Below are 27,471 nucleotides of genomic sequence, written 5' to 3'. Positions count from 1 at the left end.
GAAGAACCTGGGAACGAATGTCGTCGGTAATCTCTGCGAGTCAGCAAGACATCTTCAAGGGTTGGGATATGATCCCCGACTCCCCGTAAACGAGCAAGCGCGATCTTGTGATACGTAATAACTGACAAAGATCAACTGCGGAGGGTTCACGATTGGCGGATAATAGGAAGATCAAAGGCAGAGACTAGACGCTTTCACCAACGCGGGAATTAGAGACATTACGTGGCTCAAGTCTTCCCTTATCATTGGTCAAAGTTTCGCCCAGCTTGAATTCAATTTCCAATAGCTTGGAACGAGAAATAATTGTTGCTATAATTGCCGGCTCAACGCTGAGGGTACCGTAGCGCAGAGGCATCTCCTGAAACCCCAGTCCAGCGAGCAAGACGCTAACAGAAAGTTTAAACCTCGAATCAATACGAAGCAATTATGGGGCAGTCCATGGAACCCTCTGATCCGGTGTGACCTGAGCTATGTTGGATCGCGCCGGGAGTGCTTCCGTTTGATGAAACTATCGATCTTGATCGTCGGGCATTTTGTTTTCCCGGGGAGCATTGCAAATGTCCAGGGCCTGTCGTTAGTGACAGCGTTGACACAGGCAGCACTTATCTCAGGCCAGATTTGTGAATGGGTTGAAAGGTCTCCACCGTCGGTGTCCAGACCGTTTGATTGAGTTACTGCTTTACTCCAATTTTCAAACTTCTCAAATGTATATTTCACCAACTCTGAAACGACTCGGCCCGTCGCGAAGTTCTAAAACATCTATTACAACTGCCGGTCCAACCGGCACATACCGATTCGACACTATGATGATCAAACAACGATTCTTTCTCTCATTCGTATAACTGTTCAATCATTGTTGCTCACGACATGTGGTGGCGCGGTCTCGCAACCTTGTCTCAATTAATAGCCCTGTTGATCGGTGGCTCACTTGTGTTTCTTGGCACGCAACCGTCACCCTTAGCCTCGGAAACATGTTCAGGGGTTCGTGATTTTGTCCGTGCTGACCTGCAGAACTTTGGGCCCCTATCATATCTCAGCAAAAGAGAGGCTTTTAGGCAGATACAACTAAGACTTGGGTATCGACGAATGGGGATTGTTCCTGGGCGACTGTAGAATGCCGAAGTGCAATATCCGCTAGCAAAGGTCTAGAGGTGTAGCGCACGAATGAACCTCAGTTTTGGACTAGAGTGTTGCCATTTCTTAAATATAAGGAGATTCAAGATACGACTTTGGGGACGAGACCGTCTTTGACACTCATGACTATTGTCATCATGTGAGTTGATCGGAAGTTGGTGATAAGTGTTCCAGGTCATTCTATGAACCGACCTTTTGCTCGTATTTGGCTTAATAGTTTTGCGTCACTGCCTGGAATGGCAGCTGAGCGAGATGGTTTTCTTCATTTAACAAAGTTTGCCGTTCACATGGTGTCGTCCGCGAACAACGCTCGGTCACTGGATTTGCTCTTCTTCATGTCTGAGAGAAGCGACGGGGAAGGGGTTCGTTTGAAGCGGGATGGGGAACAAATATACATCTTCATGAGATCTAGGGCTTCTATCCTGCAGGTAGTTAACGTTTCGAAACTCATTCAAGGCAATTTTGGGCAGAACGAATCCCGCCTCAATATGCATAGGGCTTCAGGAAACTTCGAAGGCTACCCTCATGGACGAAGATTTTGTTTTGCCTCATGCATCTTCTGAACCTGGAAGTATCGTAGCCGTTACAGCTTAGAGATAGAACCCTCACAAACTCACTTAGCGCCATACCCGGTTAAAGCAATCTTCTGAGAGAAATTTATAGGGCTACTCTCAGGTATCCTCATGATATTCACCTAAACATCTCATACTGAGACATGGCAACCAAGGCTTGCCTAGCGCCGCCGAGAGCGCCTCGCTTGATGCGGAGTCCACCAAGCTAACGTTAGCGGCTTACACAGAATATGCATCTACGAGAGCAGATGGCCAAGCAACCTCTTGCGTCACTATCGTGAATGTCATTTCTTCAATCACCAATCCTATTCTACCATCTCTTCAATCAACTTTAGCCAATACAACACCCTGTCACGAAACCTTTTGAACAAATCACATTTGTCTCAAAAACTCAATCATCATGGCGGCAGAAATTACCTCCACGACTGTAGTCTCGGCACTTCCCCTCCTCTTCGGAGTAACCGGCACGAGCGTTGGAATCTACAGTTTCGTGTCACCCTACAACGCCATGCGTCTCTTCGGTCTTGACGCCCCAGCTACTGAGAAGACCACTTCCTCGCAGTCCGACGCTTTCCAGAAATCTCTTATCTACGCGTCTGGACTACGAAACATCGGCACGGGTCTCAGCACACTTGGCCTCTATGCATTCTGGCAGTTCTCGCCGATCTGCCAAGTGAGCCCGTTAGCTGCCGCAGTTACGAAGAAATGCATGGGAATTTGCTTCATGTTCGGTACCCTTGTCGGAGTTGGTGATGCTGTTATTGTGCGGCAGTTTGCGAATAAGGAGTTTGTTCAAGGGGAGGCGGAGGAGAAGGCTGTCAACGCTAGTATCAGTCATGGCGTCACGGCGGTAGTCATCCTGGCAACTGGCCTCTTTTTGTATTTGTGATCAATGGGTTTGCGTGGTCTGGCTGCATGCGGTGCTGGAACTGGGACTTCATTTCACTCATGTATAACATCTCGACTCATGTTTCATTAGTTGTTCACTATCACCAATATCATATCGGATGTATTGAAGCAATGAATCAACAAATTGCAATAAAATTACTTTGGCTCCCATTGTTCGTACAAGCATCCCATCTCCTCCTCGTATTCATTAAATATCTTACAAGGTGCTAAGCCGCCGAGAAACCAATCACCAATTCAGTGTTTGCCACTCAAATCATTTCTGTCTCCAGTGTCATGGATGGCACTGGGGGCAGCCTTCTTGGTGCTTTCAGACAAGTTCTCCTGAACCTTTTGTGGTAATACGGAAGCTTCGTCGTCGCTTTTCGCATATGATATGCCGCCGGATGAGCCAGGCGTGGACTCAGTGGGATGAATCTGAGACGTTAGACATGATCATTTTCAACTACTCGGGGATAACCTACAGACTCAGGAAGAGCCTGCTCAAGACCTTTGGGCATTTGTCGTTGAATACCTTCGGAAAGCTTGGAGGGGGCCGTGGCGTGAGACATGCCCTGGCCACGCTCGTTCTGAGCAAATCCCGACATTCTTAAAGCTGGTAATATTTTAGAGAAATAGCAAATGAGGTATCTTGGTGTTTCCTTGGCAAAAACTGAGAAGGATCTTGGCGGTTGGAGGGTTATTCTTATATCTGTATGTCGAAAGTCGAGTGAATGATCACGTCATGGATGTTTCACGTAAGGATGGCGTTGAGAATGTCGATAATAAAATAAGCATTATGATATCGCAGCCTTTAAATTGCCGTTCCTCTGACTGTCATGGTCGTCTCATCCTATCAATGTCATAACTTCGCATCTATGACGTAGCGTTCTCATGCTTCCCCACAGCAGAGCCATTGGGGATGAGAACTTTTGTCGATCAAAACTTGGGGTAATTGATGCGCGACTAAATAGGATAATACCGACTAGAAAGCCAAAGAAACAAGGCACAAAATGTCGTGAGAACGCGGCGATATAGGGTATGTGTTTAACGACCACCATGATGACAGAATTAAAAGATCAGATGGGATAGGTCCATGTCAATCTCAGACATAACCTATGTGTATCAAAGCTAGCGTGTTATCGTTTATTTGTCGGTTAATTTTGTCGTGGCTTTCCAGAGAACAGCCCCATCATACCTTCCTCAACCGCAGCGTGCCACGTGATCAGGCGTCACCGTGTAACCCTCAGCACGCGTCCCCTCAGACACCTCGGAAGTTAATCGCCACCAATCACCAAAGAATTCTTACAGCATCGCCAATTGTCCGTTATCAATCCTATTCTACGCGATATTGTTCCAGAAGTTATAACCCTATTATTTACTCGACGGATCGGATCACAGAATGGGGATTTCTGACGAAGACTTCGACTCTGGAGACGCTCTCTTTGACGACATTGATGAGGATGACCTCATCTTTGACGCACTCGAAGAGGCGGGAGTGATGAATCCGACCAAGAAGCATAGTAGAGGCAAAGAGAACGATGTTCAAGATCTAGCGCCTGCAAAGAAAGCGCGGCGTGGTTCCTTCAGTCTTACTGAAAATAGTTCCAAGGGCCGACTTGGCGAGACACAACGGATTCAGCTTGCACGAAAGCTCTTGGCCGACAAGTTTGGCTACAAAGAGTTTCGCCATGAGCAAGAGGCTGCCATCGCCAGACTTCTTGATGGCGAGAATGCCCTTGTTGTCTTCCCAACTGGTGCCGGAAAGTCACTTTGCTACCAGGTATGTCCCAACTCGAGTCTCAACCCAACATCGTCAGCGGTCCTCATGTACTAATGCAAGCAGATCCCCGCCATTGCATTCACAGAACTTGACCGCCAGACCAAAGAGAGACAGGCCAACGACTCTGGTATTACTATCGTCGTTTCGCCTCTCATTGCTCTGATGAAGGACCAAGTTGATGCGCTCAAGCGGAGGGGCATTGCAGCGGAATGCATGGACTCCACGAAAACTTGGGATGAAATACAAAAGATCAACAAGGATCTGCGAGAGGGACAGTTACGCCTACTGTACTGCGCTCCCGAGCGCCTCAACAATGAAGGATTCGTTGAGACGATGAAGCGAGTCAAGGGAGGAGTTAGAATGATTGGCGTGGACGAAGCTCACTGTATCTCAGAGGTATGCCCTTCCTCCGTTGGCTGCAGCACATTTTCTGATCTTGATACAGTGGGGACATTCTTTTCGCCCTGACTACCTGAAAGGTTTGCATCCATTGCGCCAGCTGAATGGCCCACGCTGACTCAAGACAGTTGCCCGGTTCGTTCAGGAGATCAAGGCCGAACGAGTCATCTGCTTGACAGCTACCGCTACACCACCTGTCGTCAAAGACATTTGCCAAGCGTTCGATATTTCCGACCAAGGCGTTTTCAGAACGTCTGTTTATCGTCCCAAGTAAGTTCTCACTCAACATACTCTGAGATCTTCGCTGACAACCTTAGCCTTCGACTCGAAGCCGAAGCCGTCAAGGTCAAGGATGACAAGTATGAGCTTTTGTTCAAGTTCTTGAAAACGCACCCCGGCTCGACACTCATCTACACTACTCTCCAAAAGGTTGCTCAGTCTTTCTACCCTCTTGTGATCTTTCAGTGCTGATACTTGACGTAGCAAGCTGAAGAGCTGGCGGCACACCTCACTAAGCAGGGTGTTCCCGCCGCCCACTTCCACGCTGGTATGAAAGTTGATGAGAAGAGACTGATACAAGATGATTTCATGAGCTCTAAAATCCAAACGGTGGGCTTGACTGGATCCGATGCTGGAGGACAGTACTGACAACGACCCAGGTAGTTGCAACCATTGCATTTGGCATGGGCATCGACAAGTCAGGTTGGTTGACGCGGGCGCCTCTATGAGCATATGACTGACGAATGCAGATATTCGGAATATTATCCACTGGGATATCCCGAGTACCGTCGAGGAGTACTGTCAGCAAGTCGGCCGTGCCGGTCGTGACGGCAAACCAAGCTACTGCATGCTCTACCTCTGCCGGGAAGACTTTTGGATCAAAGAGAACTTTGCGCGTGGAGACCTACCGTCCCGCAACTCGTTGCGCAACCTCCTAAAGGAAATCTTCGATGGCGATGTTGTCAAACTGCCGCTTGGCGAAACTTTCAAAGTCAGTCACTACAGCCAATCATCGTCTCATCCGCGCCACGACACCAGAGTACAGCTCTTACAAGTTCGAAGCAAATGGGCAATACTATCCCCGTCTCAAGAGCATGAACACGCCAGAGAGCAAGGCCATCTTGAAGCACGCCAAGAAGGCCAAGAAATTTCACTCGATTGATCCAACGAAAGTCGCCAAGGAAGAGGGTTTACGACGGAACGAAATCATCAACCTTCTCAATGATCTCAACAACAGTGGTGCTATCGTCCTCACCGTCGGAGGAGTCGAGCAGAAGTACAAAGTCATGGACAAGCTACCAAAAACAGACACAGCAATCGACGATCTAACAGACAAGCTCTACGACGACCTTAAGAGGCGCGAGAAGCAGGCTCTCGATAGACTCAAGGACGTCATCGATCTCGTCACAGCCCCAAAATGCTTCGGCCTCTCCATCGCACAACACTTCGGCATGGATCTTCCAGGAAACAAGAAGAAGTGCGGACACTGCACGTTCTGTCTCAAGGGTGCAGCTGTGAAGCTGCCACCTTCGTCACCCAAACAGGTCGACAGAGCAGCGATCAACAAGGTGCTGATATCGACAGACATCCGAGATGATGCGCGTTTTCTAGCGAGGATTGCGTTTGGCATCAAGAGCCCGCGGGTTGGCAAGTTGAAGCTGGACAGGTCTCCGGTGTTCATGTCAATGGCCGATCACGATTTTGATGTACGTGCGACTCTTTCTGGTTACAAGTTCTACTAACAATTCTGCAGGCAATTTTGAAGGAGTTCAAGAAGGCTTGCCATGAAAAGGATGAATGATTGAGTGTCGGACGTTCGAAGGTTGAGCCTACAACCTGTAAGGAATTAAAAGGTGCTATCCCGGGACGGTGTTATTGTAACTGGTGTTGACTGGAGTCAATCGGGCGACGACGTTACCCATGTTGGGATGTTTATTATGGCAAAAATTGGAATCTGGCATTGATGATATCGGGAACTATTGTGGAATGGATCTTATGTCGTCGTACATAGTCGAGGTCGCATGTACATTAAGATCGGATTCGTATCATGCATGAATGCGAATACAACAGCATGATTGAAACCCAACAAGAGGACACGCGTCACGACGAACAAATCAGCACGTGACCATCTCCAATGCCCGGAGCAAACCCGAGAACAAGTGTCGCTTTGGCCGTTTTACGTCGCGCGATCGATTTAGCTCTTGGAAGTGTATTTTTATCGTCCATCTTAGCCCTGTCTGTGGACCATATTCTTAGCAGGGCTGACATGGTCTTTGCACTTGACGAAAAATGAGATGAGCAATGCAAGGGTGCACTGTTCATCGTGCGATATTTTGGTAGGGACCTCGTGTAGCAGCCCAAACAGGCATTCAAAGACGACAGCTTTTTTGAAACGGACAGACCGATGATTTGTTCTAGAAACTAATTGAAGGTCGGTCGGCTGCGCTATTTTCCATCCCGTGTCAAGTCACTGCGGCGTCACCTAAAAAAACATAAAAATGATCCGAATTGCCGGAATGGCGTCATTATGGCAGATGATGTCTGTGAGCACTTGACCAGAGATCAAAAGACCTCGGAATTGGGTGACTGAAGTTGCATTCACTCGGACTTTTTTGTTTTCCTTGTTTGAGGTCTCCTTTTGTTTTCTTTTTGGGACGTGGTTGTTTATGCGGAATCGTTAAATGCAGGGGAAAAAACAGGAAATGGCGTCAGGGCACTAACAAGATGACAGGGGACGCTATAGCGGTTTTAGGGTAGCCCATCTCACAACATTGAATCCCAAGGACCACCTTAGTATTTCTCAAGGGCCCATCTCGGGGTAACGTTAATTCAATCAATCTCGGACTCAATCTCGCCCCGACATTTGAGTTTTTGTATTCTTTCTATTTTGGAAAGATTCAGATACGAGCGACATCCATGCCCCCTGCTTCCCGTGGGGTACTCACTGTGCTGTACTCGGGCTGTACTGTGCTGTAAGCCCCCGTAGCGTAGCCCGCTGTAGCGTGCTGTACCTACATTGGACGGAGCAGTGGGTGGGGCGGGACATGTCTCTACTTGTAACGCTCCCAAGCCAGGCCTAAAATTAAGAAAACGCCTCGTTTTCTTTTGACGTAACGACCCGTTAGGACAACGGCAAGCCACGATCAAAGAACCTCTCTGAAAGGCTTTTCTTTGAAGAAACGGATCAGAAATAGTACGGGGTTGTACGTTATTGCGCCCATGGGAGTGGGTAGACGCAGCAGGAATTGCGTGTATACGAGGCTTGTGCCCATGTGTCACCCTCCCAAAAATAGTATCCCTCTCTCGTCTCTTCTGACTTTTTTTGGCTGACAGGATTAGCATGATGAGAGAATCTACGTCACAGACCACAAACATCAACCAACCAGTTCTGCAAAAGCTGGCATAATATGGAGACACTAGTTACGCGGCGGAGGTCGATCTCTTTCAACCTAACAAGGATCCATGTTCTTTTCCCTTCCTTTCTCTCACTGTGTTTTTCTAAGCTTCACAAAGCATGTTGACCTGTGTCGATGTACTGTACTGTAGCACGCCCCCTCTAGGAGCTCTGTCCAGTTTTTTTGACCTGATTTTTCCCCTTCTTTCTTTCTTTTCTCCTTCTTTTTGTGTCAATCACAGAATATCCTCTCGTTTTTTTGTATCGCATAACAAAAGTCGGCTTCATATCTTGACGAAAGAGGGTCTATTCCATCATCGTAGTACCTTTTTTTTTTTTCTTACCGTCCCTCGTTTAATTCCCGTTTTTGGCGCCGCATTGCATCACAGCCCGGCACTTCCGATAGCGAGCTCATCGTATCGCATGTCATTATCGGCAAATTTACCTGGGGATTTGTTTTTGTAAAAAAGAAGAATCGTCACGCAGAATAACCCTCGCTTGACCAGTTATTTTTTAGAGCGTTTTTTGGACTGCGGGCAGAGAAGAAGAGCGCAATCATGGTCTTTAACCCGCAAGGTCAAGGGAACGGCCCAAACTATGATGCGCCACGCGAAATGCAAGATTTACCGGCTGGCCAAGCTGTAAGTTAGCTCTTTCAACAGTAAACTCAACGCAATTACACCAGCGATCTAATCTTGTGCTTTCTCTGCAGTACCACTTTCGCGAATCTGACGAAGCAGCCGCCGCTCGCATTTCACCCGTGAGCAATCCTTACGAACCAGACTACGAACAATTGTCCCCTCCTCCTCCGCTGGGCGCACAACGACCCGTCCCCGAGCAGAACGAGTCGAGCCGCGATCTTCTACACAGCTCACACCAAGGCAGCATAGGCCATAACAGCTTTGACGGCCATAGTTTTGGCCATAACAGCTATGGACCTGGTGCTTTTGGGCATTATCCTGCTGATCAGCACGGCCGCGTGCCTGGGTCTCCGGGTTACGAATACCCAGAGCCTGAGTACGATGTTGAAGCTTCACGTTTGGCCGAGTCTCGCCTCTCCGTCATGCATCGCGCACCTACGATGCAAGATTGGGGTCAGAATGGCGAGGCGCTGTCTGTTCCAGACTTTGCCCACGGGCGCCCCGACTCGACGTACCAAGAATTCGACGTCGATGAGAGCTGGATGATGCGACAGCAGCAGAACCAACTCGCAGGTGGTCTCGGTCGCTCAAAGACCCGTAAAGTCAAGCTCGTGCAGGGCTCCGTTCTCAGCATCGACTACCCCGTACCCAGCGCCATCAAAAACGCCGTCGAACCGCGATACCGCAACGGTCCCGGAAGCATGGAGGAAGAATTCACAAAGATGCGCTACACAGCTGCTACATGCGACCCTAACGATTTCACCCTGCGAAACGGCTTTAACCTCCGTCCCAAGATGTACAACCGTCATACAGAACTCCTCATCGCCATCACCTATTACAACGAGGACAAGGTGCTACTTGCGCGTACCCTCCACGGAACAATGCAGAACATTCGGGACATTGTAAACCTCAAGCGCTCCAAGTTCTGGAACAAGGGCGGTCCCGCGTGGCAGAAGATTGTCGTTTGTCTCGTCTTTGATGGTATTGACAAGGTCGACAAGAACGTTTTCGATGTCCTCGCGACAGTCGGTATCTATCAAGATGGCGTTCTCAAAAAGGACGTCAACGGCAAAGAGACCGTCGCCCATATTTTCGAGTACACCAGTCAAGTCTCCGTAACACCCGATCAACAACTCGTCCGCCCCGATCCCGACAAGCCTCATCGCAATCTTCCCCCCGTCCAGTTTATCTTCTGTCTCAAGCAGAAGAACAGCAAGAAGATCAATTCGCATCGCTGGCTCTTCAATGCCTTTGGCCGCATTCTTAACCCGGAGGTCGCCATCCTCATTGATGCCGGAACGAAGCCCGGCCCGCGCGCCCTGTTGTCCCTCTGGGAAGGCTTCTACAACGATCGTGATCTCGGCGGCGCCTGTGGAGAGATCCACGTCATGCTTGGCAAAGGCGGAAAGATGCTTCTCAATCCGCTCGTCGCGGTGCAGAATTTCGAGTATAAAATCTCCAACGTCCTCGATAAACCGCTCGAAAGTGCCTTTGGATATGTTAGTGTTTTGCCTGGTGCTTTCTCGGCGTATCGCTTCCGCGCTATCATGGGTAGACCGCTGGAGCAGTACTTTCACGGCGACCATACGCTCTCCAAGTCGTTGGGCAAGAAGGGTATTGATGGCATGAATATCTTCAAAAAGAACATGTTCCTTGCCGAGGATCGAATTCTCTGCTTCGAGTTAGTCGCAAAGGCCAGTCAAAAGTGGCATCTTAGCTACATCAAGGCCTCCAAGGGCGAGACAGATGTTCCTGAAGGCGCTGCTGAGTTTATCGGCCAGCGACGTCGATGGCTCAACGGATCTTTCGCCATGTCGCTCTATTCCCTCATGCATTTTGGTCGAATGTATGGATCGGGGCATAACCTCATTCGTCTCTTTTTCTTGCACATCCAGTTCGTGTATAACTTGGTCAATGTGCTGTTCTCTTGGTTCTCGCTCGCTGCTTTCTACCTCACCACCACCATCATCATGAAGCTTGTCGGAACCCCGCAGGTTCTCTCGGAATACCATGGTTGGCCATTTGGCGATACAGCCACGCCGATTGTCAACGTCTTGATCAAATACATATATATCGCCTTCCTCGTCCTCCAATTCGTCCTCGCTCTCGGTAATCGACCCAAGGGCGCTCAGTACACCTACGTCCTCTCTTTCATGGTCTTCGGTCTCATCCAATTGTATCTTCTCGTCTTGACCGGTTATCTCGTGTACCGAGCTTTCACTGGAACACCTATCGAGGAGCAGATCTCCTTCGAGTCCGGAAAAGCCTTCTTTGATAGTTTCTTCGGAGGCGATACCGGAGTCGCGGGTCTGATCATAATTGCCCTCTTCACCATTTACGGTCTCAACTACATCGCGTCCTTCCTATACCTCGACCCGTGGCACATGTTCCACTCGTTCCCTCAGTATCTCGTCCTCATGTCAACTTACATCAACATCCTGATGGTTTACGCCTTTAACAACTGGCACGATGTGTCCTGGGGAACAAAGGGCTCTGATAGCGCCGAAGCTCTGCCTTCAGCCATGATCGTCAAGGATGAGAAGGGCAAGGAAGCCGTGGTTGAAGAAATTGAGCAGGAACAGGAGGATATCGACAGCAAGTTCGAGAAGGTCGTCTGGCGAGCTCTCGCACCCATGAGCGAAATGGCAGAAGAAAAGCCCGAGAAGAAGGACGTCGAAGATTCCTACAAGTCTTTCCGAACTGGTCTTGTTATTCTTTGGCTTCTCTGCAACATTGTTCTCATCGTCGTCGTCACAACAGACGATTTCATCACTCTCGGCGTCTCAGTAAGTCACTCACTCTCCCTTGTCCTCTACAACATACTAATGCTCCGCCCAGAAAGCAGCAGACGTCCGTACGCCTACGTATTTCCGTGTTCTTCTTTACTCGACAGCTGTGCTGTCTATTGTACGCTTCTTCGGCTTCCTTTGGTTCATTGGACGAACCGGCATTATGTGCTGTATTGCTAGGCGATAAACTGGGGAGAGCGTTTTGTCGGGTGAAATGTCTTAATGAACTACATATATTCTTGGGTTACAGGAGAAAACTTCGGTGTGATACTTCTTTTCTGAGAGTTTTTGGATGGTAGGATGGGATGGTTTTGAGTTAATAGTGGCATGCAACGACTATTACTCACCGGCGTTGCAAATCAGAGGTAGATTGCTTTCGAAATCTTAATCTAATCCATATTTTTATATTTATGGCCATTGCCGTTACATACACATAAATGTTTGACGTCGATATACAGCCACAGGAAGGTATTTGGCCTGGTAGGTTCATAAAGCATCCTAATCTTCACTATATATCCACTTATTGGTCTATATTCACTATGGAGGCTGCTAATGTTAAGAACATCTGTCGCGGATGCCCATGAAAACTATCATATATCACCTGGAGCAGAGGCAGCTTCTAGCAAAACCTGCTCGATGGGGTCACCACTGCCGGCTCGACATACATGTACAACCCGGTATCTACAACTTGGACTTCAGTTTCAGCACATTCTCGGCCTCTTTTCTCTTTCGTCTCCAGCTCTCCAACCTCGGTGTCACCATGTCACCCCAGATAACCAACCACTGCGGATCAAATGCTGGCAACTGGCGTCCAGATGTCCCTGCGGCAGGCTCCCCAGCGATGTTCCTCAGATACTCAAAGAAGCGTTCGTAGTCAGGCGCAATAGAGTAGTAATCCTTCCCTCCTCTCTTCTCATTCACACGTTGCCGCTCCCATTCGAGTTGTTCCGGGATAGAGGGCAGTGCTTTCGCACGACCGGCAAGGAAACGAGCGATGGCTACGCTTTGCCACTCGTAGGCACGGAATGTGAATCCTCCCCCAAGCTGCGAGACTGAGTCAGTTTAAGAACCAGTTGGAAGCTAGAAGACTTGCCATTCCGACGAAAGTCAGTGTTGGATCTTCAATATTCCACGTGTGCTGATATACACCAGGTAGTCGACGATAAGCATTCTTGACACGCTTCTGAACCGCGGGGATGAATGGGAAACTGAACGTATAACCAGTCCCGTAGATGATATGGTCTATGTTGTCAAGATATGAACCGTCGGTAAAGTGCACACGGCCAGTCTCTGGATCAAAGCGTTGAATGGCTGGCTTGATAGAGATTTTGGGATGTTCGAAAGGAATCCAACCAAAAGCTGGAATGGGCTGATCTCTGATGGAGGCGTAGACTTGCCCATCCACGACACCCAGAATCTCATGAATGATTTCGATGGAGGAGACTGAAGCTCCAACCACAATAACTCGCTGCCATCGTCAGTATGGCGAGATCCTCGATTTAGATGATGAACTTTACCTTGCCTCTGTACTTCGACGCCTCTCGGAAGTGCTTGCTATGCTGTATCGCACCAGGGAACTTCCTATCAAACTCCAACAGCCCTTCAACCTCTGGAAACCAAGGCACGTTGTAATGGCCTGATGCCACAACTACCGCATCGAAGGTCTCCCTCCACCAGTAGTTTCGGCCTTTCAGTACTTTTCGAAGAGTGATAACCCATTCTCCATTCTCTTTCTCGACTCTCTCGATTGTAGTTTCCAGCTCAAGCAGCTTATCATGACCACCACGTGCAAAGATACCCTCTATCCATTCACGGACAACAGAATGATGTCGAAAGGGCGAGTCTGGCCCGTATTCATCGAGTGTCTTCTTGGAGAGTTTCTTCGGGAAGGGCTCTTGAGTGTAACTCATTATATCAGGTGCAATGTTACTATGAAGATTCTCATGGATCGGGGTGTCTGAGAATCGGTGTTGGTGGCTGTTTACTGCCTCAGAGATTGGTGTTACCGCGGGTAGATTCTCAGGAATAAGGACATCATCGTCAGCCTCTCCACTAACCAGTCTCTCTAAAGAGGGGATTCCTGGCGGCAGATGCGGTGTATGAATCCTATTGGGACGTCAGATACATTTATTTTCATAGGGCGCGGGTCTCCTACCAAGTTCCTCCAACAGCAGACCTACGGTCGAATACACGGATGGTATCGAATGCTCCCTCCTTGACAAGCGCATCAGTTGCAATGGCACCTGCTGGGCCAGCACCAACTACAGCGACACGTCGAATTTTATGAGGCATCCTGTGATATGATAAAGCTCAAGAGAGATAGGGGAAACCAATAGCTCGGAACAAATGAAGAAGACAGGCTATGCAACTGAGAGATCGGTGGATATAAACGAAGTCGACTTTGAGGAAGACCCGGGGCAATCAGATCCGAGATCGGTTGAGGCAATTACGCCAGATGCACGGTGATTGCGTTCATGCACGACACTACAGCACGCAAGATTCTTGGGTTCTTGATGATTCCGTTACTGCTGAGGAGCGGGGAAGTTCTCCGGCCAATATCTTGTGTTGCCATGCCAATCTTATCAACGCCATTTGTCTTGGAGGACCAATAATACTTGTCGATATTGAATTGATCTCAATGATTCAATCCTGATAGACCAGATATTCTGCATCTTATCTAAGACAGATCTTACCTATGGCTATAGTGAATGACTCCACTGGAAGGCTATCACCTGTTGCGTGATCATGAGCCAATAGCACGCAAATAGATATCGCTCAGGTTACGGGTCACGTTCGAGAAAATGCCGTTATCGATAGAACCTATAACTTCATGGTGATGTGTGCAACAAGCGATCGGTCAATTCTGGCAATGTGAAGGAATATATGGCCTGAATGGACTTGTTTTATGTACCTGTCCAGGCTTCGTGTTATGTTGCTGTCCTGGGGATGCATCTTGACAGTGTAAACAAGAGAATCGTTTGTCAGAGGAAAATTAATTGGTCGTTTAATAATCCCTTCTCGTTTGGTTGACTTTCGTGTGAAGCAGTTCACGATGGAAGATACAGCCTTGGAAGATTCTGACCTGAACTCCAGCAATTGAAGTAGCAAACACTCTGAAACACTCTTTGAAGCACTATGGAGTTCAGTTACTGACAGTAATACTCTCGAGAACTCGTATTACGGAACTGTAGGATCTTCTAGAGTAGCGTCATACTCCAGAAATGTATGGTTCCTGAATCAATGTCTTTCAGTGGCATCGAAAATCCAAGAGAACTATAACCTGTCCCATGTTCTACGGTATTGTTAACGCATGATCCCCAAAAGTCACTATAAAACTACCGCATCTTCTAAGTAGTACCTTGTCAAGGAGTTTATAGAGCTGGCAAAATCATAGTGACGAATGATACACTGGCAATGGGCTTGGCGTCGACTGAGACGTCAGCAGGAGCAATCAACTACTATGATATATATTTCCTCGAAGTTTCACGGACTACGATAAGGGTCCTGGCATCAAGGTCTTCTTATATTGGGTCTCATACGCCATGGTACTGGTTGATTCACGTGGTATGAAAGACATCACCTAGCAATTTTCAGACCTCATCACGGGCTCTCTGTGTCAATACAATCGTAGCAAACTTCTGGGCTCTTCAGGAAAACTGTAATTTACATACACCTTAGTGGTCCGCGTCGGATGTATAGGCTTGCCAGGTCTGGGCAATGTAAGTTGCAGAGCAGGCGTTCCCTGGCCAATTTCTGTATCTTCATCAAAGTTCCGAATCCAAGGGTGATGCCCTTCAATTTCAAGGGTGATGGTTCGTGGCGGGCATCAGGTGCCCAGGCCTTGTGACCTTTGCAGCCTCCCTGGCCGGTCCGATAGTCTGGTTCACCCTCCATATTTAAGGTTCTGTGGCAAGGCATTTGGAGGTGTAGCCTCAGCTATTGGGCTTCTCCATTTTATCGCTTCATCAAATCTGTGTTTGTATGTCACGACTTCATGATAGTTTGTCGAGACGGAGATTGTATAGTGAGGAGATGCAGTCAAGAGGAAGTTATCAGCTAACGAGAAGTGTCTAATTTGACAATATTTCCACTTGCTTCAGTCTAGAAGAAAGAGTTAGAGAAGTTAATCGTGGCTCTATTTTTAACACACCGACGGGCTGGATATCATGGGGTCGAGGGGCAGTAGAAGTAATTTCGCTCCAGCCATAGCAATACGATTACGCGTGCCGATATGCGGTGACCTATGCACCGACCTCAATCTCGATTTATGACTAACCATTACCAACGGCAATCTCCTACAGTAAAAGCTACCGAGTATCAGTGTTCGGTCATGGCTGGCGGAATGTTCAATAGTCAAAAACCTCCCACCAATTCGTCACGATTGGTGACGTGGAAAGGCTGACAGACGACGTAACAATGCTATAGGCATTACCAGCGCCCAAGCTAGTGGTGTGCAATCTCAGAATCAGAACATGCTACGGTAAATCAGGCCCAGCAACTGTCTATGGATGGTAACCCCCCAACAAGTCCTGCATCACTAGCGCTACACACAAGCATTCCAACACGAAACAAGACGGTGTGCAGGTGAAGGGTGTAGACTGATTGGTCTATCTGGTGCCTGTGAGGGGTTATCTCGTCTCCAACTGCGAATCTCGATTTAAGCTTTCGGTGATATCACTGCCGAGCTGCCCAAGGACTTTCTTGTCCGGGGCGTGCAGCTGCAGCACGGTCTTTGTCGATCAGATGCCGGCTTATCACGGTATCCCGTTCCGCTCTCAGCCTCACCTTGTGGTGCGAAGGCCTTATCATGGTGGGAGGCAAGATAGCTGAAGCTTGTTATCTCTTCACCGAGCATTCACCGCTTGTTTGTTCAGAGCATGTCACGATGGTCATAAGAAGCTTTTCTAAAGTAAAGATCTCAATTTCTGTCTAAGAAATGTTGCAGGATGCAATAGTATAGCTAATTAAGCATCTGCTGGGTCATAATCTTTCGTGAATAAACAATGCAATCTTGTGTAAAGAGCAAAACTCGCTTTTATCTTGTAAATCCTCCCATGTAATCCAAATCAATCAGTAAATCATATCCCAGATCTAAACAACAATGGCCTTGTGCGCGGGTCGGATGTCAATGCCCGACGAGTAGTTGGCCGAGCTTGTCGCCTTGGTGTTGATGGTAGTCTGGGGAGCCTCCTGCTGAGCGGGCCAGATCTCGCGGCCAGCCTCTTGCTCCTTCTTGTGGTGGTTCTGGAGCTGCTCTCGGATGCTCTGCTGGAAGAAGAGAGGACCCTGCTCCATCTCGGGGTGCATCTCGCCGTTGATGAAGACACCAGCGTTGACATTCTTCTGGGCGTTGGCGCAGAGGTACTTGTCCTCGGACATGACACGCTTGTAGAGCTCAGTGATGAGGTTGAAGTCCTCGTCGCTGGAGTTCTTGTTACGGAAGAACTCGTATCGCATGATGGAGCGGGAAGGGCTGAGAGGAACGAAGCGCTGGATCATGAAGAAATGAGGAGAGATGTTGGTGGAGGCATTGGGGAGGTAGTATGTGACAGCGATGCGGAATCCGCGGTCAATCTGGTCCTGTCGCTGGGCACCAAAGTGCTGGATGTAAGACTTCTGTGTCTCGACCCAGTAAGAGTTAAGGTCGGCGATGGTGGGAATATCAGGGTGAGCCACCTTGCAGTGGTAGCACTCGTTGTAGTTGTCGGCAAGAATCTTCCAGTTGTAGTCACCCTCCATCTGCCAGACGTGGTCGAAGTTGTAGTCGTCAAAGTTGTAGTAAGAGAAGCGCTCATGTGTGTCAAGGTTGTCAAAGTCATCCTCCCAGGCGACCTCAGGGGTCTTAGCGCCGTCCATGTTGATCCAGATGAAGCCACGAGCATCAACCTTGACGTGGATGGGGAGAAGACCATTCTGCTTCTGGTCAAAGCCAGTGTTGGCATCACCGTGGTCACCCTGCTCGGGAGCGACGATGGGGAAGGTACCGAAGCGGGTGATGTTGTGGAAAGCGTTGATGTTACCATCCTCGTCCCTGGCAATGACAAACTCGAAGTTGGCCATCTCATACTTGAGCCAGTCACCAGCGTTGGGGACTCTGGCCTTGTGAGTGGTGAGGAGCCACTTCTTGGAGAAGATGGCGCGCTTCTCAAGCTCGTACATCTCGACTGAGGTATACCATGAAGCGGGAAGGGCACGAACGGCGCTCTTCTCAGGAACAGGGCAGGCAGCGGGAGTAGAAGAGCCGCCGAGGCCAAAGTATCGTTTCAAGAATGACTGGGCCATTGTGAATGTGATTGTGTGTGTGAGAGAAGAGGAGGAAGGAGTGTTGGATATCTTGATGAAGATAAGAGTGAAGAAGTAAAGACGAGAGATAAGGACTCGAAGTCTTATATAAAAGTCTTGTTGGTTGGAATGGTAGAGTGGTGTTTGTTGATGATGATAACAATTCGATTGAGGTTGGATCTAGACGTCTTCTAAATACTTCTTTTGCATCTGGTGCATCTGGTGCATCTGAAGCTAATCAGGGCGTGTCCATACTCTATCGCCAACATTCAAACCACCCCCTTGCCACCTGATACCTGATGCCGTCTCATCTCGATAGATTGAGTTGTTGCTTGCAATCAGGTGGCCCTCTGCTCCGGTGTTGACGACCGGTCACATGATCGGACAGGCTATCTTTGGGGCCCGGCTAGCAACATTCACCCCCTTTGACAAGCCATGTCCGGCCTCAATTAGACCCTCCAAGAGTCATAGATGACGGCCTCTTAGTTATTATTAGTCTACGGCTTCTCGATTAGGGGTCTTGTTGTTGTCTACGCCACTGCGAGGTGTATTGTGTTCCCCCACGTCAAACCAAACCCAACCTCCGTGTCTTGGTGATGTTGCAATTAGCCCGTTCCGGACCTGCAGATACCCAGACACGGAGGAAGGACTTCGCGTTGATGATCATGAACTTCTAGAAACCGGAAGTTCTTTATCGGAGCTTCGAGGTTGATTATTTTTGGTATTTCGGTTCAAGTTGCTGCTTTCTCAGATTTCTAGAAGCGAAAGGACAAGGCTGAAACAGAATTCGGTGTAAGTGCGCCCGAGCACATGATCGGAGGTGACGAAACGCTGATGTCTGCATTGCTTGTTACTGATGGAATTTAAATGCCGGAGCAGTGACCGCCTGAATGGTCATACGGACAAGGCGATTTCGTAACAACATCCTCAATCGCTGCAACGCATTATTGTCAATAATCGAAATGGAGATAGCGGAGACCGATTGATTGCAAATGCTAATACATGACCGCAGAAAATCGATAACGACCTCGCCTAGTGTTCAGCTAGAGAGGGATTATTTCCCAAGGTGAAGCAAGTTTAGGCGAGAGTTGTAAAGAGCTGGAGCTGGTCTGTGCCGGCGAGTCCGGGGTATAGCATGGCTAAGCGGTTTAAGTCGTGTCGTTGAGCTAACCCAAGATCTAGGCCTGGACCCCGACTCTAGAAAATAATGGACTCAAAACTCCATCACGGGAAATATTTCGTGGTAAGATCAACCGATGGCTCGTGTATGGGGTCGCCAGTTGATTCTCCCCACGGGGAGTAAGGGCATCCCCAGACGAAATGAGATTTTTCCGCTTGACCTTACTCTTCTTCATTGAAGAGTTATTGATGAAGCGCGGCGCCATCCATGGAAGGACTCTTTGGGTAGGAGAATGAGTGACAATGGTAAAATTGACTATCGTGACTTCACAGCTCCCGTGGGAGCGTTGGGTTTAATACAGACAGCGAGCCACGAGCCTTGAAATGAGCAGACAAAACGTAGATGAGATCGTATGAGTTACAATGAGAATGAGTTCAGAATCATTCGTTTTCTAATGATAAGTGACTTCAGAATCGTTCAAGTAACAAGATGCTCTCTGAATAGTTGCCCGTTCTGGTCGAAATATTGTTAATAACAAGGCATGGATCATCTCAAACTCTGCAGTATCTTCTCGCGAGACATGATAAATGAAAAGATCGTACGAGAGCACTGGAAGAATCGTATGTTATGAGACGATAGAAACAGATGCCATACTGGACCAATAACTTCTCAAGGAAATTGGTTGAAACATATTGTATATACCACTTGACTTCCTGTCTCTCACTTAAAACTTTCTTCTTCTTCTTTTAAACCTCTCGAGATAACTTCATAAACCTCTTGTGTGACTAGTAAAGCAGTTCCGGCTATTGTACATTTCAAAGGCGCGCTTCACTTATCACAAAGATTAGACGAAGAAATTCTTACATTACAGCTCACGCCAGTCAACGAAAGAGCGAGATGCTGAAAACAACGTTCAGAAACTACCCTGAACCTCTTTGACAACAATACTCTTGATGGACAATGATAAGCCCAGGCACGGATAGTGTAAGCGAGATGAGCCTCATCGTGATCTTCGTCAACTCTTACCCTACGATGAACACTCGATCTACCTATCGACGCCATGTTGCTCTCCTTCCTATCTACGTAAGTGAACAGAAACCCACTAGAAAACGCAAGGAAGTGAGCGAAACGCCTGACATAGAACAAGTTTTGGAACACCTTCGCTCGGCTCAACGCGTCACTTGGAGATCTGCGGTTAGCCGCCGATGATGGATTCAAGATAACACCAAGATCCTGAAAATAGACCGAAATCGGCAGGATTTACACATTTCGAGCATGTTGCATGATCACGACAACTTCTCGAAGGCATTGATGATACACGTGGGGGATGTGTTGGGATGGCATGGTTGTGCCACTCCGGGGTTGTAGATATCACAAAGACGGTATCGACGGCCGGGCGTTGTGTCACATCACCATGGCCTCTATCCCCTGATATCTCGATGGTCAAATGATAGGATAAGGAAGCACTAGCGACGCGACGCAGAGTAGCATTGGCCATGTGTTGGTGCCTGGGCCTCCATCTGGCTTCATCACTTCTGGGGTAGGGATGACGAGTGCCGGCATCCTCTATCCATCCGTCGCATTGCCACGCCAGCAAAAACGTCGAGACCACCATGGACTTTGTGCATTGTGCATGGGGAAGTGGACCAAACTGCATCAAGATAAGCAAGACTCGCAGCGGTATCTTGACAGATTACTAGCCTCACTTCGCTATGGACCAACCGAGCTAAAGATGGTGTGAGGCATTGGGAGAGGGCGAGATAAGTCTTAGAGGCCCAATTAGTGTGAATCTGCTTTCCTTCGCATCCGAAGTAGTGACTAACCCCTTGTCTTGGTTCGATGCCAATTGAGGTTGGCCGAGTGCAAATTGTGCATGAAGCTAGGCCCAAAGCAACATTAGGGTTACGCGTTATCTCTGTGTGCGGAGAAACAAGAGTCGGCTAATGATATCAATGATCTCCATGAGCCGTGGGTACCGAGTTGCAGTGCGGGGGAGAAGCTCAAAATATGGAGATAAGGCTTTTCCTATTACGGGATTTGGCTTGCAACTCGTACATGAAGGGATGGGAAGACTGGATATAGGCGTGGATAACCTCATGGTGAGGTGAGGTGAGGGTAGACCAGCTGATTGTGGGATAAGAGGATGGTTGGGATGGGATGGGATGTTGTTGGTCTGGTGATTTGTGAACAAAGACCACCAAAATGATGGAGGAGGAGATGAGAAGGGAGGCTAGACACCTAGTTGGTCAATGCAGACGTCAAGACATCTTCAAACGTTGTTCTCAGTAATATTCATCTCATCAAGCCGAAAACTACCCATCGTACAATGCTCATCTCTAACTTGAGGTTATCACGACTTCACGAGAATCCCCAAAAATAACTTCAAGATAGAAAATCTCACGTGATCGGGTTTCTCTTTACCCCATACCCGGACTCCGGCTCTCAGCTCCGGAATTCCAGATCTGACCCGGAAAATGACTTTTGGTGAGAGACGTCCGGAATACGGTGGCCACCGAGACCGGCACTGTCTCCAAGGCGGGGTGATAAAAGGCCCAGTGGACGAGGCGAAATACACGATCGATTCACTTGGTGGTTGTACATCATCTCTATTACTGTTACAGGTCAATTGACAGACCAATTCTCACTATACTTGTCTGCCAATAGCATTGCACCGCTTACAATGGCCTCTTCATCATACCTCATCGTTGGAGCCGGTGTCTTTGGCGTCTCAACGGCCTACCAGCTCATCCAGAAGTACCCCAATGCTTCTGTCACAATTGTCGACAGAGATCCCTATGACGGTGATAACCGTGTAGCTGCATCTTGGGATTGGAACAAGGTTGTTCGCGCAGACTACGATGATCTTATCTACTGCCGCCTTGCTCTCGAGGCGCAGGACATCTTTGAGTCTGATCCTCTTTGGATGCCTCACTTCCACAAGGCTGGTGTCTTCTGGGTGTGTCGCAGCGACTACGCTCAGGATGTCATCAACAACTACAAAAAGCTCGGTCGTGCTTCGGACATTCAAGTCTACACCATCGAGGAGGCTAAGAAGTTGTACGGCGGTCTCTACGAGGAAGCCGACTACACCGGTGCCAAGGAGGTCCTCGTTAACAGAAACAGTGGCTGGGGAGCTGCAGGCGATTCTCTCCGCGCTGTGACGCGCGAGGCTATGAAGCTGGGCGTCAAGTACATCGTTGCAGATGTGGCTACGGTGCAGATTGAGAACGGCCGCGCCACAGGCATCCAAACGGCCAAAGGCGAGATCATCTCGGCTGATACAGTTATCCTGTCTACCGGAGCATACACAGCCAAGCTTCTAGAATACAGCGCTGCACGCCACAACCTGCCTGATCTCCGATCTGGTGATCGCATCACAGCTGCTGGTATCACTACCGGCATGGTCACGCTTGATGACCAATCATTCGCCAAGATGAAGGACATGCCCGTTGGCTTCCAAGGATATACCTACAGACACAGTGAGTTTAAACCCGGGTGACATACGTCTTCTAGAACATCAACTGACGCCGGCTACAGACTCTCCCTTTATTGGCAGTCTACCGCCTACCAAGGATCGCGAGATCAAGTGGTGGGGTCGCAATATCTTCAGCAACCACCGCGCAGTCCTCCCAGGCCGTGTCGTCTCCGCACCACCAGATGAGAAGGACTACGCTCAATGGAAGGTCCCCAACTCACTAAAGGAAGATATTGACAACGCCAACCGTCTGTTCTTCGGTAGCAAGGGTGCGCACTGGAAGTACGAGAAGCACCGCATCTGCTGGTATGTAAAACCCCCACCATGACGACGAGAGAAGACCGACTGACACCGAATGTTACAGGGACGCATTCACATCTAGTGGAGATTTCATCATCTCTCCGCACGCAGGTGCCAAGGGTCTGTACGTCGCGACATGCGGCTCGTTCCACGGATACAAGTTCTTCCCTGTGCTGGGCAAGTACGTGGTGCAGATGCTCGAGGACAAGCTCGAGCCTGAGCTCAAGGAGAAGTGGGCTTGGGACAGGGAGCGGCCCGATGCATCCCTCAACTGCGAGTTCCCCAACTCGGAGATGAGGGACTTGTTGGATCCCGCTGCTAGACTGTAGAGTCAAGGTAGCAATACATAATAGAAGCATGTAAAGAAGGACGGATGGAAGATCAGGGAATAAACAGAAGAGAGGGTAACATCCTCTGAGGGGAATAACTGCGGGGGAGACGAGTCGGGATTAAGGGAGATGTGATTGGGCGTTGAACGGCATAATTACGAGCATAATGAACGAATTGAGATTCTTGTTACTACCATGATATGGTCCAAGTCATCCGTGATCGCCTTTGCCAAGCAGAATGTCCTAAGCCAAGCAATGTTTAAACTGCGTTGTCGGAGTATGCTGCGTAGAGTTGAAGGGTTGTGTATCTTGGGCTTCTCCTCATCTCCACTCTTATCTAGCACCCTGGACTAGTTAGGTGATCATTGATCCACAGCGCGTTATCTCTCCCCGACAGATCTCCGTTTGTCGGAGTGAGGCGGGGACCAGGTGAGCTGTGTTTCGGTGAAGCAGAGATAGTTACTTCTGGAAGCTCTGATAGAAGGTGGGTGCAGGGGACGTGGAGAGTTGGGTGTCGGCAGTGGGAAGATAACGAGCGGTATGACCGAATGGTTGGAGATAGGGAATTCTACGGTGAAGAGTTTTCACCTTGTCTGCTTTGGGGAGTGACTCGATAGATACCGTGTAGTGTTCAAATCACCAGACCAAACACGCCGTCATGGCAAGTTATCCCACGTTGTGTCGTGCTGTGCTGTAACGGATGCTGGGATGTTCTATGTTTCCCTCTCAGTGGGCCTCATCTCTGACCGGGAGTCACACTATCCACGCCCCCTTGTTCCCTTCAGGCACTTCGCATTAGCCTTAGCCAGTCCGTCCAATCCCTGGACAACCCACTAAGCTTTTTGCTTCGTACCAAACCCCGCGTTATCAGCAGCGCAGCGCAAGGACCATGAGGAAGAGTTATTCTAACGCACACACGCACGCAGTCCGTTTAACCAGTAGGCAGTGCGGGGTTTGCAACAGTAACTGTAAGCCACCCCAAACTGCACTGTATCGTGGACGCCAAAAAGCTCCAGAGGTCCAAGACTAAGGTATTTAGTGGAAGCGGGCCCCTTTACAGCGAGCGAAACAAGGTTCACCAACTCCTACGCCATCAACTTTTTTTTATTCATTATTATTCTCCTCGTCGGGACATTCCCTCCCTCCCCTTCCCTCTTCTCTCTTCCTTGTCTCAAATAATAATACCTTCAAAATGTCAAGATCTTCAATGTCACCCACTGAGGAGAACAGCAACACCAGCAACAACAACAACAACCCTCCCACTAGCAGCCGCGGCAGACGACGCTCTCACCACGCCTGTCTGACTTGCAGGTTGGCAAACACATACTGCGATGTCGCGTCTATCACAGCTGTACTGATTTGAGAAACCCAGACGAAAGAAGACCCGTTGCCCAGGCGAGAAGCCAGCATGCTCCAGCTGCGTCCGCCTCAAACAGTCATGCTCTTATCCCCCGGCAATCAGGCCCACACAGAGCGGTCCCTCGGTACGTTGTGCATGGGGTTTTGCATACGGAAAAAAAACATAACTTGACGATTTTAATTAGGAGGAGAGATTGGCCCATCTGGAAGAGAAGCTTGACTTTTTGCTGAATGGAAGCTTGTAAGTTTTGTTTCCTTGTTCTCTGACGCTTACAGTGGGAGGGGTTCTAACCTTTTGGGCGTTACAGGCCTACGCCACAACAAAAACCGAACCAACACCACCAGCAAAACCACCACCAACAGCAACAGCCCGATTCAGCACTCGAAGAAACAACAGACACCTCCGAAAAGTCATACTCTGGCGTGCGAAACACGCGCGAGCACAGCTATCCCACAAGTCATCCCTCAGTAAAGTCCGAATCTGAGAACTCGTCTCTGCGACCGAGCCATTCCGATATCGCTGTTGGTATTGCGCTGTACTTTGAGTACTGCCACCGACAGCCAATATGGTGTTTTGAGCGCGACGAGGTTAGGGACTTTGGGTCTATGCATGATGAGCTTGCTTGCAGTATTCTTGCCTTGACGTTGCGATTCTCTGAGAATGGCGACCAGGCTAAGTTGTATGCCAACAATGCGAAGAGTCTCATCATGCTGAGGATCGCCAATGGGACTGTGGATCTTGCGACGCTTGAGAGTCTCTGTCTTCTCTCTTACTCGTCATTTATTGGTACGTTTCGGTTATTCTTATTGTCGCGACACACAAAATAACATCGTCAGACGGAAATGTTCACCTTGGTCAATTCCACCTTGGCCTTGCGCATCAATTATGTCGCTCTGCCATGCTGGACGTCGAGTCCGTTTATGGCATGGAGGATCCCATGTCAGACCGCAAGAAGAGACTTTTCTGGAGTCTACAAATGCTTGAGCAATCTTACGGCCGACAAGAAGGTCTTTTGAGCGTACCAACAGAGATCTGGCGCCCGGCTTATTCCACTACTCGAGGGCCTATGCCAGATCACGACCCAAGAGCGCCAACTCTTCCCAGAGATGATCTCGGTTGCCAACACCAGAATGAACCCGGTATCTGGAATACCAGCGTTCATCTGGGCTGGGTCTGGAGTCAAGTGCGGAAATACGTCTCTGATTGCGCACACAATAACATCAAGGAGCCTTGGCGACATGACTCGATGTACGCCAAAGTCCTCGCCGACTTCATGGAGACCGAGAACAGAATACCCATGTGCCATCGCTATGACACAGTCAAGTTTTACGAGCGCAAGGTCGAAGATTTGAAGATGCATCGCGATTACTGGGCGCCATGGCTGAAGGAGCAATTCACATACCACGTCATCCCGACGGTATTGAACCATCCTTTCTTGTACATCGTAGGAGCACAGCACAACCCCAACCTCGCCATCCCAAACACTTTTTGGAGGCGATCGTCAGAACTGGCACTGCTACATTCCACGTGGATCGTGAGAATGATCGACATGGTTGTCGACAAGCAAGTCCCGCTTGCAGATCCTTTCTTCGGCCACGTCGCTGCCATTGCGGCGACGGTGCACCTGTACTACTGCTGCGCTGCCGCGGCGCGATTAAAGCACAAGTCAAACACGGACTTTGCCAAGTGTAGGCGGTTTTTGAAGAACTTTCTGCCCACTTCAGCTGCTTGCAGAGCATTGGTATGTACTTTTCTGACTGTCGCATGAACGAACTTGCACTAACAATTGACAGGACCGCAATCTGGACAAGATGACGCGCATCGCTGCAGGTACATCTGATAGCATGGACGTTGAAGACTGGATGCCCTCAAAGATCTACCTCAGCGTTCCCCTGATGTGGAAGATTCTCCAGTTCAACACCTTCGCGGACTCTCACGAGCTCCCGACAGCTGGTCTTCTCAACCAATCCCTCGTTCCGAACCCTACGAACGAGGATGCAAACGAGAACATCACCTTGGAGATCATCGTCGCCAGCGCACCGGAGATCACAATCAACACTGCAGACGGCGGCCAAGAAGCGCCAACGCTATCTTACAAGGCCCCGCTCTCATCGCAGGGTCCAGACTCAGCGCGCGACACTGTCTACGATGAAGTGCCAGTGGACGATAACTTGACGCTATGCACTACGCCGTGGCTCTACGCGGACTCGTCGCAGTTCGTCAACATTGCCGACATGGGCTGCGATGACCCCCAACCTGCCCTGAGCGAGAGTAGAGGGCCTGCTTGGTGGGAAGGTGAAAATTTTAGTAATATCATGTTTAATCACTTTTAGGAGTATGGTAAATGGATCTTGGGTATGGACAAAAAGGCTAAGGTAGTGGGGATCTGTAGAGATAGAATATTCTCTTGCTTAATTGAGACGTCTAGAAGACTGGGCGTATTACCTTCTCCCGTCATTCCCTGTTTTAGATCAACGGTGCATTGTCTCCCGAATCCTTCTCTCCAAATCTTCAGATACAGAACAAACAAAAACAGGGCGAAGTCGCATGTTTCTCTCCACAATGACAGAAGCTGCGCATCACCCATCTCCAAGCCCCATCCGTGTCTGTCATTGCGGAGCCAAACCTCCTCGGGTTGTCCCTTGCTCTCCGATGAGCGTCTCGATTTGGGGGTCCGGGGTAGCCGAAACCGGGCAGATTTCCTGGGGAAGACCGAAGTGAAAGTTGAAAATGCGGGGGAGAGAAGGTTACCGGAGATGGAGAAGACGCTAGATATGCACAGTGTGTCCCTCCCTAGCCAAGGTGAGACTGAGTGGATGAGAAAGTGTCCAGGGTGGGGACCGTGCTTTTTGTTTAAAGTGCAGCCCTCCCGCGAATTCAGTATTTCTATGTGTCAACACTTCTCCATACAATGAGACCGGGCGTCTACACAACCTGGGGTAAACCGGGGAAGTCGGGGTACATTTCAGGGCTCCGACGCGGGGGAGAGAGGGCTAACTTGGCGACAT

General features: G+C 49.1%; 10 protein-coding genes across 10 annotated transcripts; 7 read left to right on the top strand and 3 right to left on the bottom strand.

The window, feature by feature from the left end:
- Positions 1–611: 611 nt before the first annotated feature.
- Positions 612–1,538, top strand: BKA55DRAFT_579652 (uncharacterized protein). The gene has a single exon (XM_046193887.1). It carries the CDS (start codon positions 868–870, stop codon positions 1,111–1,113), a length of 246 nt encoding a protein of 81 aa, XP_046044677.1. The 5' UTR covers positions 612–867; the 3' UTR covers positions 1,114–1,538.
- Positions 1,539–1,842: 304 nt separating this feature from the next.
- Positions 1,843–2,741, top strand: BKA55DRAFT_579651 (uncharacterized protein). The gene has a single exon (XM_046193886.1). The coding sequence runs from the start codon at positions 2,107–2,109 to the stop codon at positions 2,593–2,595; it is 489 nt and encodes a 162-aa protein (XP_046044676.1). The 5' UTR covers positions 1,843–2,106; the 3' UTR covers positions 2,596–2,741.
- Positions 2,742–2,849: 108 nt separating this feature from the next.
- BKA55DRAFT_544095 (uncharacterized protein) lies at positions 2,850–3,199 on the bottom strand (the record flags this gene model as incomplete). The annotated part of the gene is made up of 2 exons (XM_046190660.1): positions 2,850–3,029; positions 3,077–3,199. 2 exons carry the CDS (start codon positions 3,197–3,199, stop codon positions 2,850–2,852), a joined length of 303 nt encoding a protein of 100 aa, XP_046044675.1.
- Positions 3,200–3,993: 794 nt separating this feature from the next.
- Positions 3,994–6,574, top strand: BKA55DRAFT_695090 (P-loop containing nucleoside triphosphate hydrolase protein; the record flags this gene model as incomplete). Its single annotated transcript, XM_046200117.1, has 10 exons — positions 3,994–4,374; positions 4,438–4,770; positions 4,820–4,853; positions 4,902–5,043; positions 5,091–5,202; positions 5,257–5,382; positions 5,433–5,475; positions 5,523–5,764; positions 5,829–6,479; positions 6,527–6,574. 10 exons carry the CDS (start codon positions 3,994–3,996, stop codon positions 6,572–6,574), a joined length of 2,112 nt encoding a protein of 703 aa, XP_046044674.1.
- Positions 6,575–8,724: 2,150 nt separating this feature from the next.
- Positions 8,725–11,784, top strand: BKA55DRAFT_521846 (chitin synthase class III; the record flags this gene model as incomplete). Its single annotated transcript, XM_046188542.1, has 3 exons — positions 8,725–8,808; positions 8,880–11,594; positions 11,647–11,784. The coding sequence occupies 3 exons, from the start codon at positions 8,725–8,727 to the stop codon at positions 11,782–11,784; spliced, it is 2,937 nt and encodes a 978-aa protein (XP_046044673.1).
- A 494-nt stretch (positions 11,785–12,278) lies between these two features.
- BKA55DRAFT_708864 (uncharacterized protein) lies at positions 12,279–14,097 on the bottom strand (the record flags this gene model as incomplete). Its single annotated transcript, XM_046200747.1, has 4 exons — positions 13,753–14,097; positions 13,115–13,703; positions 12,745–13,065; positions 12,279–12,641 (listed from the first exon to the last, which is right to left on the bottom strand). Exons 1-4 carry the CDS (start codon positions 13,887–13,889, stop codon positions 12,279–12,281), a joined length of 1,410 nt encoding a protein of 469 aa, XP_046044672.1. The 5' UTR covers positions 13,890–14,097.
- Positions 14,098–16,688: 2,591 nt separating this feature from the next.
- Positions 16,689–17,879, bottom strand: BKA55DRAFT_597881 (uncharacterized protein; the record flags this gene model as incomplete). The annotated part of the gene is made up of 1 exon (XM_046196134.1): positions 16,689–17,879. One exon carries the CDS (start codon positions 17,877–17,879, stop codon positions 16,689–16,691), a length of 1,191 nt encoding a protein of 396 aa, XP_046044671.1.
- Positions 17,880–21,679: 3,800 nt separating this feature from the next.
- Positions 21,680–23,103, top strand: BKA55DRAFT_695086 (sarcosine oxidase; the record flags this gene model as incomplete). The annotated part of the gene is made up of 3 exons (XM_046200116.1): positions 21,680–22,478; positions 22,537–22,780; positions 22,839–23,103. 3 exons carry the CDS (start codon positions 21,680–21,682, stop codon positions 23,101–23,103), a joined length of 1,308 nt encoding a protein of 435 aa, XP_046044670.1.
- Positions 23,104–24,168: 1,065 nt separating this feature from the next.
- On the top strand, positions 24,169–26,994 carry BKA55DRAFT_579631 (uncharacterized protein). Its single transcript, XM_046193885.1, has 6 exons — positions 24,169–24,414; positions 24,476–24,587; positions 24,648–24,703; positions 24,771–25,249; positions 25,300–26,204; positions 26,257–26,994. Exons 1-6 carry the CDS (start codon positions 24,296–24,298, stop codon positions 26,794–26,796), a joined length of 2,211 nt encoding a protein of 736 aa, XP_046044669.1. The 5' UTR covers positions 24,169–24,295; the 3' UTR covers positions 26,797–26,994.
- On the top strand, positions 26,995–27,359 carry BKA55DRAFT_579629 (uncharacterized protein). Its single transcript, XM_046193884.1, has one exon. The coding sequence runs from the start codon at positions 27,011–27,013 to the stop codon at positions 27,182–27,184; it is 174 nt and encodes a 57-aa protein (XP_046044668.1). The 5' UTR covers positions 26,995–27,010; the 3' UTR covers positions 27,185–27,359.
- Positions 27,360–27,471: the final 112 nt, after the last annotated feature.

The sequence above is a fragment of the Fusarium redolens genome (genome assembly GCF_020744475.1).
Source record: "Fusarium redolens strain MPI-CAGE-AT-0023 chromosome Unknown BKA55scaffold_17, whole genome shotgun sequence".
Classification (NCBI taxonomy): Eukaryota; Fungi; Ascomycota; class Sordariomycetes; order Hypocreales; family Nectriaceae; genus Fusarium; species Fusarium redolens.
The sequence above is the reverse complement of the archived record's forward strand: the minus strand, read 5'-3'. Positions and strand labels throughout refer to the sequence as shown.